Source organism: Loxodonta africana, chromosome 3 (genome assembly GCF_030014295.1).
Source record: "Loxodonta africana isolate mLoxAfr1 chromosome 3, mLoxAfr1.hap2, whole genome shotgun sequence".
NCBI lineage: Eukaryota > Metazoa > Chordata > Mammalia > Proboscidea > Elephantidae > Loxodonta > Loxodonta africana.
In genome coordinates, this window is record NC_087344.1 from 163,395,661 (window position 1) to 163,405,426 (window position 9,766).

The 9,766-nt window shown below is 51.6% G+C and overlaps 1 protein-coding gene across 4 annotated transcripts; it reads right to left on the reverse strand.

Moving 5' to 3' along the window:
* Window positions 1-669: 669 nt before the first annotated feature.
* On the reverse strand, window positions 670-9,766 carry TAFA3 (TAFA chemokine like family member 3). 4 transcript variants are annotated; one of them, XM_064282407.1, is made up of 7 exons: window positions 9,555-9,766; window positions 8,819-8,924; window positions 8,031-8,088; window positions 6,564-6,679; window positions 5,750-5,899; window positions 4,745-4,869; window positions 670-3,182 (listed from the first exon to the last, which is right to left on the reverse strand). In XM_064282407.1, the coding sequence occupies exons 4-7, from the start codon at window positions 6,676-6,678 to the stop codon at window positions 3,171-3,173; spliced, it is 402 nt and encodes a 133-aa protein (XP_064138477.1). In that variant the 5' UTR covers window position 6,679; window positions 8,031-8,088; window positions 8,819-8,924; window positions 9,555-9,766; the 3' UTR covers window positions 670-3,170. The 4 variants fall into 4 exon arrangements, 3 of the variants coding, with proteins under 3 accessions (XP_064138477.1, XP_023403248.2, XP_023403249.1); XR_010321495.1 differs by lacking the exon at window positions 9,555-9,766 and having other exon boundaries at window positions 4,745-4,852; window positions 8,819-9,545; XM_023547480.2 differs by lacking the exon at window positions 8,819-8,924.

Here is a 9,766-nt window from a genome sequence, read left to right on the forward strand (position 1 = left end):
TTGGGGTAAAGAGGCAACATACAGTAGTGGAAAGAGCTCTTATCTGGATCACTGGCCAGGATATACCACCAGCTTGCTGCATGACTTTGGGCAAGTTACCTAACCTCTCTGAGCCCTCCTTTCCTTGTTGGTCAAATGAGGGCATTAGGCTAACTGATCTCTAAAATCCCTTCTAGCTCTAAGCTTATGATTTCAGGAAGCTGTAGGCCTCAACTCTAGGCAACTGTCTGGGGCCATTAATTAGAATGTCACTCACAGACCTTAATTAAACTGCCAGGAGGCCAAGAAGAATTAGCCATATGATCCCCTGTGGTTGGCAACCTTCCTAAGGCCTTCACAGCTGAGGAAGCTAGGGTACCAGCTAACTTCAGAGAATCTGAGATCCCATGCCACTGAAGGGAGATGAGGAAGACAAATGACTCTAGGACCCCTGTGTACAAGGAAAATGAATTTACATGGAAGTGGCTACAAAATGAGCACAAATATTGGCTTAACTGGAAAACAGGACCCTAGAGGGAGCTACTGTTGGAAAAAGGTGGGGTATTTTTTCTTCTCCACCAGGCCCTCCTGTGTGGGACTGCCCTAGGCACATAAAGGACGCCCCTCAAAGCCCACCAAAAATATATATATAAATACAAAAAAAAAAAAAAAAAAATAGGTAGGAGCAAACGGGAGAGTTTGAGGGGTTAAAAAATATATTAGCATATTCTAGCATATGGGGGGTGGGAATTAGTCTTCTTTCTGTACAGGGATGGGAGAGGTCGTGGAAGGTCAGAAGACCTGGATTTTGGCTGAGGGAGGGACTGGCAGTGGTTGGCAGCTCAGGGGGGAAAGTTTGTCTGGCATTGACCCCACTCTCTCAGGCTCATTCTCCAGCTCAGAGCCCTGTGGCTTGTGGATGCAGTGGATGGGCAAGGGGCTTCCACCTTCTCCCTCCTTCCTGGACACAGTCTTGGGGGTGGGGAGGGAGTGGAGAAACCCACATTCAGGCCTCCAACAGAGCAACATCTCCTTGTCAGACTCTGCTAGAGTGCTCTCATTTGTAACCTAAATAATTCACCCATTAATCTCTCAAGGAACATTAGAAGAAAAACAAAACCTGACCCAGTCCTTAAGCCCAGGTTCCCACTGCACCGACGGCAGGTCAGGGAGGCAGTCCCAAGGTGCAGAGGCAGCCCACCTTCACAGGTCCAAGTAGGCCAGCAAACTTCTAAATACAGCCATAGCCTGTTTTTATACAGCCCTAGAGCCAAGAAATGCTTTTTTACGTTTTTAAAGGGCTTTAAAAACAAAACAAACAACAAAAAAAACAAAGAATATGCAACAGAGATTTATGTGGTCTGTAATCTCTAAAATATTTACTTCCTGGACCTTTCCAGGAAGTTTGCCAACCCCCTAATCCATTCCCCAGCCCTGAATGAGGTGATGACAAATTTTTGACCAACTCCTTCACTACCCTACTCCCTGGCCCCACTACATGCAGAGATTTGCTTGTATTTAATGTGTCAGAGTTTGGTATTTACAGTCTAGAGAGAAGCTGCCATCATTGTTCACCTCATTACCCAAAACAAAATAAAATCAAGATAAACTCTGGATGGGGATGAGGAAGGGGGAATGCCAGTTGGTCTTGGTTTTACTGTACCGGAAGGTAGGGAAGAAAGGAGGAGCAGAGACCCAGCCCCAACCCACTGTCTGCATCATCTTCTCTGAGGGCCAGAATTTAGCATCGTCCAGCTAGCTGTACTGACACCCCTCCTCTCAAGGCCCCCTGCAGTCCTGGTGATTCCAGTAGTCATGGAGGCTGCAATTCTCTCACTGAGGAGATGGCCAGGTAACCCATGCCCTTGAGTTCCTGAAGCTTGAGTGTTACGTCCAAGCCACCTAGGGTGCCAGCCTGACAATGCCAACCCCCACTCCAGGACAGAGGATCCAGCCTCCCACTCCTACTGCCCGGCAAAAGTTTTTGAAGGGAGAGGCCTCTGACAGCCCTGGAGCCACCCAGACTTTCTTGGAGCCAGAGTCTCTGAGGGTCACAGCCTAAGGATCCTGGAAGAGGTGGGCCAGAGCTGGCATGGGGATGCCAGCTGGGATTTCCCTAGCTATAGCTGGGCTGAGTGGCCACTGGCTGTCATGGGCCTGTTTGGAATTTTCTGAGCCAAGGCAGAGTGGAGATCAAGTGGCTCCGCATCCTGGAGGAGGGGTATTCTGGACTATTTCAGATAAGAAGACAAAGACTCTGGTAAAAGTTCCTGCTCTAGCATCTCCTGAGAAAAACATTGCTGCTGTTCAGCTAGCACTCTGTATGTTCATGCCTGTACTTGAGACAAAAACATGGGAGGCCCCGGTCCGAATTCCAACATCCAGACTAAGTGGAAGGTCTGTAGCTTGGGAGTCCAAGGTATGAGCACTTGGGCAAGTCACCTCATCTCTCTGGGGCTCAGATTCTTCATACATTATAAAAAGCAAATGAACAAAACCCAGATGCGCTTGGATAAGGGTGATTTTAAGGTTCTGTCCATCCCATACCCAGTGAATAGCCCAAACTAAGTGATGCCTCTGCAGAAGCTTTGCTGGAAAGTTGTTTGGCTTCATCTTTGCTTTCCTTCTGCATGTCAGTCCAATCCCACCAAATGAGATACAGCTGGTCTGGCATAAGAAGGGAGAGTTTTCCTTCAACATGTCAAAAGCTTGCTGGGGATTCTGGACTAATAGGAGGTAGGGAGGTGGTGGTCACTGAATGTGACCTCCTGTCTTTCTGCCTTGTGGCCAGCAGGTGCCTGAAGAGCTGTGGAGTCTCATCTCCAAAGCCCTACCACGCCCACAGGTTCCTCAGGAGCCACAGCCCAGCTACCACATGCTTGAATCTAAAGTATCTAAGTTGTCATCAACTCCTCAACTCAACTAGACATTCCTTAAGGGCAAGAACTGTGTCTTGACCTTCTCCCATGTCCCCAGAAGTGCCCAGCAGAATGCCAGCTATGTAGTTGGAGACCCATCCATATTTGCTGAGCAGCTTAATTGAAATGTCTCTGGAAGGAGTGAAGCTGCATTTGGTGTGGGATATGTGTCCAGGCAGATGAATCCCCATATTTGCTGGCTGATAACTGAACACCATTCTTCAGTCCAAGGCTCAGTCAAGCCTGTCCTGTCCAGGCCATGACCCCCAAACACTATTGTGTGACCTATAGAGTAAGTGATGAGGGGAGGTTAGAGAAGGGAATCCCTATCCCATTCCGGCATGCCAGAGACTCCCCAAGATCTACAGGCCATTGAGAGGTCATTGCTGCCAAGCCCTTGCCCCTAAAGCAGTCCAGACTGGGAAAGCTTGGCTCAGTGGCCCATGTGAACAAAAATCAGGCAAGCCTCACCACTAAAATCACCAGTTGCCACGGAGTCGATTTCAACTCATGGCCACCCCACGTGTGTCAGAGTAGAACTGTGCTTCATAGGGTTTTTAATGGCTAAGTTTCCAGAAGTAGATTGCAAGGCCTTTCTTCCAAAGTGCCTTTGGGTGGACTCAAGCTACCAAGCTTTTGGTTAGTAGCTGAGCGTGTTAACTGTTTACACCACCACCCAGGAACACCTTGCTTCAGAGTAGCTACCCACATCACAAGCACAGTGGTCAGCCCCTATAGGCTGCAAACCCAAACCTACAAAATGGTGACAAATGTCACCAGCTCTGTGGCAGGTCTCAATCTCTTCTAGTTTTAAATATACTTAAAGAGACTGTCCCGCCACCTCCCTTGCCCGTCTGAACATATGAAACTCTACTTTAGCTCCAACCAAACTTTTTCTTGCTGTAGTTCCTTTTGTTTTCTGTACTATGAAAGTGGTTGCTTTCTTCCGAACCCTGAAGGCTGCTTTTCCTTCTCTACTTCATTTACTTGTTTGCTGTGTGTGGTGGTTGGAAGGAAGGCAAGAAGGCAGAGCTCTGGCTTGCCATGCAACGTCACTCATCTGTATAAATGGTGACGAAAACGGTGGGACTGATTAACCATGACACACATGGGATTGCTAATGAGGCTGATAAAATTTTAATTACCCCTTGTTCTGTGGGGCTGGCAGGAAGCCAAGCAAATAATAATCCGCTCGGGTGCTGTCACAGCACAGCAAACTGACTAGAAGAAGGCAGGTTAAGTGCGGTAGGCAGTTAATAATAGCAGAGCCTGGGAGGGGTGTGTGGCAGGGGTGGGTGAGCAGATTGGAATTCAGGTAGAAGTTGAGATTCCCCTCTGAGTGATCTAGATATGTTCCTCAATTCTCCACTTTGTTCATATAGACCTGAAATTTCTGCAAGCAAACCCACTCTAGGCAAAGAGGAGGAAACTAAGGCATATGAAACATCAGGAATTTGCTCAGGAGGACACCAAAAAACCAAACCAAACCCAGTGCTGTTGAGTCGATTCCAACTCATAGCGACCCTATAGGACAGAGTAGAACTGCCCCATAGAGTTTCCAAGGAGCGCCTGGCGGATCCGAACTGCTGACCTTTTGGTTAGCAGCCGTAGCACTTAACCACTACACCACCAGGGTTTCCCAGGAGGACACACTGGATTTCAAATCCAGAGTTCCTAATTCCCAAGTCAGGACAGACCCAAGAGGACTATCTGGGGATGTGCCTAAATGGTTTGCAGATCTCACCTTGAGGCACTGACATCCTACACCCAGGACTCCTGGGCCTCCTTTCCCGCCCCATGGGAAGGGGGAAGGGTAGGGGTGGGATGAAGTATCCAGCCCCAGATACCTTGGTAGTTTTGACTTTGTGTCCACTGCTGCAGCTCCATCCCGACAGGTCAGGGAGCACCTTACACTCCTCCCCTGGCAGGCAGGGCTCCATCCGACACCACCACTTCTGTAGGACAACGGAAGCTGTGGGAGCAGGAAGCAGCAAGGGCAGCCCTAAGCTCTCTGAGGACAAGCATGCAGCCAAGAGGGAGTCTGGGAAGGAAGGGCACGTTTCCACACATGTCTGGCTTTGAGCTCTGCATTCCCCTGGTCTTTCCCTTACCCCAGGCTGCCCAGAGAGGCAGTACTCAGGCACAGGGCACAGATGGCACAGGGCAAAGGCAGGGAAGTCATCTCTAAGGCAACCCTATTGTTGAGCCACCATATCTCTAGCTTAGAGGCACAATCTTCAACATACCCCCTTGTTGTAAGTGTGGGAACCATTTGAAAGGGTCCACAGACCAGGCATGTGCAACTGGGCACGTTTATAGGGATGCCACATGTGTGAGAAAATGAGCACTGCAGAGGTGGGGGGAGGGGCAGGTGCGCGAAGGAAGGCATGTGCGAGCAATTTATGCGTGTCTCTGTGAGGGAAGGAATGGTCAAGACGTGGGGATGAGGATGAGAGGAAGGAATGAGCAAGACAGCTTGGGAAAGGACCAGCAGGTGAAGTAGTGAGTGTCTGGAGGAGTAAGTATGAGGCGATATGAGAGTTGGACGGGAGGTGTAAGAGGATCCTTGTCAAGGAATGTGTCCGTGTCTGTGCCCAGCAGCAGGTGTGTGTGGGAAGGCATGTGAGTGTGGGAAGGCGTGCATGTAACAAGAGCTTTCCTTATCTGTGAAATGAGGATGGCAATGGCAACATCCGCCCTCCCCGCCACTGAGGTTGCCCCATCATTTGAGACCCTGATCATGAAAGCCCCAGGACCAGTATGAAACTGTATCCCCAACAGACGGAGAGGCCTAAACAGACCTCATCCCTCTGATCAGGGCTTTGCTGCCCGGGGCCTGGCCTGTCACTCACCGTCCACACAGGAGGGTTTTGCCCGAGTGGTGCCAGCCACCTGGCCCGAAAAGCAGGAACATTTGACAGTCTGGGAGCGCTCTTCGATGCGGTTCCGGTTGCAGCAGCGGTGAGCAGCAATCACCTCACAAGTGCCTTGCTTCACGAGGCCTGAGGGGCCAGCACAAGATGGGGCGCCCAGCCCAGGCCCCAGCCTTGTTCCCCTCCTACCCACAGGGCCAGGCCTGGCTATCCTTGTACCCCTTCCCCCAGTTTGGGGGAGGGCTATTTAAGAGCTTTCCAAGTGTAGGGGAAGAAGCACTTGACAGTGGCTCTGTCCTTCCTTCCCAATGAGGTCATGTTCATCACCTGTTGGGCAGAGCCTGGCCCTTGGGCAAAGGGAAGATGGAGCCCACACCAACCTCCCCCACACCAGCCTACTCAGGGTGAGGGCAAGGGCCCAGGGGGCTTACAGTGCATGGAGAGGATCATCCGCTTACACAGGTTTTAGCCATCCCAGAAGGAAAACCACAGAATTAGGACAGGAGGCTAGACATAACCCCCCCACCGCCACCCCACGGCCTCTCTCCCTGTAGAACACCTTCCAGCCTGGAAGGAAGGGTGAGTCACAGGTCTGCTCAGGCCTTCTCCAGGCTGGGATAGCCGAGGAACACAGAGTTCCATGGGTAAAGAGCACAGGAGAAGCCAGAACCCCTAGAAGCTATGGATCTTTCTCCGCCTCAGGGATCTGCCTGCTGTGGAAGGGGTAGGGTGGTGTTCAGCTCTCCAGGTATCCTTGGAACCCCCTCCCCACTCCCCACCACCTCCCCCAAACCTGTGGGAGTTGGAGGCTGCAAGGAGGCCGAGGCCAGGTGGGTCCACAGCCAGGCCAGGCAAAGTGCCAGCAGCCAGCCGCCTCTGTTCCAATTCCGTGTGGCCCTCTCACTCATCCTGTGGAGAGAAGGGCACACCCTGCTGCATTCTGGAGCTCCACCCTGGAGCTCCCTCAGTGCCCAGCCCAAGAACCTTCTCTGTGCCCTGCACTCCGGGAGCCATGAAGCCAGGTGGGATGCTTACCTGGTCCTCAGGCAGCTTTCAGCCTGGCACAAACTGACTATAGAGGTGATGAGGAAAAGGGTACAGGAAGGGAGAGGTGGTCCTGCTGGGAAAATCAGGGAAGGCTTTGTGGAGGAGGTGACATGAAAGATGGGTCTGGAAGGATGGCCTAGATATGGTCCCATGGAGGACTGTGAAATGGGTGGAATAATAACAACACCCACTTATTGATCACTTGACCCAGGCACTTCACATGATCTTGAATCCTTTTCTACTGTCCTACAAAGTAGGATTACTATTACCTATTTTCTAGATGAGCAAACCAATGTTCAAAAAGCCTGGGTGCAACCTAAATGACCATCAACGAGGGACAGGTTAAATACATTATGGAGCATGTTTATAGAAAGGCAGCCCCATCCAGGCAGCTGTAAAAATAAATGCAGAAATGCTTTTCGTGCTGATGCAGGCAATGCAATGATCTCCAACAATAATCCACCATTAAGGGAAAAAAACAAAGTGTAGGATGGTGTGTACAAAATGCTAACATCTGTGCAATAGTGAAGGATTATATATGTTGCTTGAATATGAATAAACTAGCTCTGGAAAGATGAACCAAAAAAAAAAAAAAAAACCTAATAACACTAGTTGCCTCCAAGAAGGGAAATTGGTTGACTGGGAGACAAAGGTAGAGGGTATACTCATTTTTGTTCCTATTCCTTTTTCACTTTTTGAATTTTGGACCATGGAAATGTATGAACTATTCAACTTAAAATTTAACTTAAAAAAGAAAAAACAAAACAAGGCTAATAGAAGTTAAATGACTTAACCAAGGCCATCTAGCTTGTGGGCATCAGAGCCCAGAAACCTGCCCTATTCCCCCCGCACCACCTTGCTTCTTCTCTTCCTCTTTTCTTCTCTCTCTCCATGCTTGATGGCTCAGACCTCCCAGATCTATTTCAGAGGGTGGGCTAGAATGGAGGGAATCCTAGGGAAGCAGAGGCACACAGCAGCTGGAAGCTGCCCAGATGCAAAAAGGGGCAGGGGCAGCCCAGGAGGCAGCAGGGTCAGGCCTGAACCACTGCCTCCACTACACTACCAGCCCCTTGGGGTATCTCTGGGCTCCCTCAGGTGCCAGCACAGTGTTGGGCACCAACGGCCAAACCAAATGCTAGGGCTCAGCTGCCCCTTTGGATAGGGATCTCTGTCTATATCCCCATCCCCCAACTTCAACTGTCTCTTCGCTCACCTTTTTTGGGATCTTTTGGATTCTGTTTGTTCATGCACTGGCCCGGGACTCACTCTACCTGGACAAGTGAAAAAGATTATTGGGGGATTGCAAGGATGGAGGGAGCCTACGGCCTTGTAAAGGCTGAAGGAGGGCCGTAGAAAGGGCAAGGGGATGAGCTGGGTGCTGAAGTAGGACCCAACTCTGAAGCCATTCCTCACGGTGCCCACACAGGATTCCTCTGCCCTGGGAATCCATGAGGGCCCTTGAAGACTCTGGGATAATGTAGGGTGGTGGGCCTGAGAAGAGTGCCCTGAAGGAGTTTCTCTGTCCCAGGAGTAAAGCGGGGGTGGTAACAGGGAGATGTCTAAGAATCAGCTCTGGGATTTCTCCGGTCTTGGCAGGAAGCTGAGGATCTGGGAAGGGTTCTGGAGCAGAATCTGACCAATCCCTGCCTGAAGAGGCACCTGAGAAGGATTCTTGAGGTGTCCCTGGATCCTCTTCAGCTCTACCTCCTACCCCATCACACCTGCTTTCTGCATTCGCAGGGAGCTGGTTCAATTCCACCATCCTCACCCTGATTACCACTTCAGAGAGCTAGAGGGACTCTGCGCCCCAGTGCCCACTGGCCCCAACAGTGTCTCCATTTCTCCATAAGGACCCCTCCTCCCTCAGCCTTCAGTTGGAGGTGGAACTGAAGCAGATAGGATGGTAGAGCCCCAGGAGGGACCCAGGATCCTGTATCCTAGCTCCTAGGGCTGAAAGCCTAGAGAAGATTATGGAGGCAGGAGGAGGAGTGGTGGCCATACCTAGGATGGGCTTGCTGCTCCGCAGGCAGAGAGATTCGGTCCCTTTTAGATGTGCTTCTCTTCTGGGTGGGTTTCTCCTCCCCTGTCCCCATCGTGGACCCCTATGCTGATCATTACAAACGCAGCTTTGTCTTCTCTCAGGCAATTCCGATCCCATTTCTCTCTGAGCTGCTACACTCTCTAATCCAATTCTCCCATTCCTTCAGTGAACCCCAAGACCCAAGATAACTCAGGCGAAGGAGGTTGTGGGGATATCTGGAGCCGTTTTTCCACATTCTATCCCTTTCCTCTGAGAAAGCTGGTGAAAGAAGCTTCTGGGATCTGTTCCTGGGCTTGCGCGCTGAAGCACAGTGTCTACCACTCCTGCCTCAGTCTCCCAGCCTTTCCTCCAGGCCCCAATCTAGGCTGTGAAGTGACTGAATTAGCAGTGCATACCACTATGGAGTTGAGGATGTGAACGACAAGATTCTTCAACTCCCTCCCCACCTTCTTCCGCCCCCCAGCCCCTTAGGTGCCCACTCAGTCCTCCAAATGCCGGATCCCCTTCATCTGGGACCTACCTGCCCCGCGGCGGCGCCCACCAATTCGGCCGTGGGTCTGAGGTCCCCCTTGCCTCTGGGCCCAGGGACAAGACTTCGAAAGGCAGACTCCCAGGCGCGCTCCCCAGCCGCCCCCCTCCCCTAGGCAGGACTGGTGGCTGGAGTGCTGTCTAGTCCGGAGCTCTGTCCCCTCTCACCAAGTTGCTGCGTTCTCGGGACGGCAGGGCTCTGACCAAGCTGGCATCCCTGCTCCGCTCTGGGCATGGAGGAGCTTCGGGTCTGATGCGGCCGGCTCTGCAGAGTTCAGCCGGGTTCCCTCCGAGGCTCCCGCTTCCAGGCCGGGGAGCTCGCAGCCGCCGCCGCCTCCTTGCCGGGGGCTGCCCTGCTTTCCCAACCCCGCGCGGGTGCC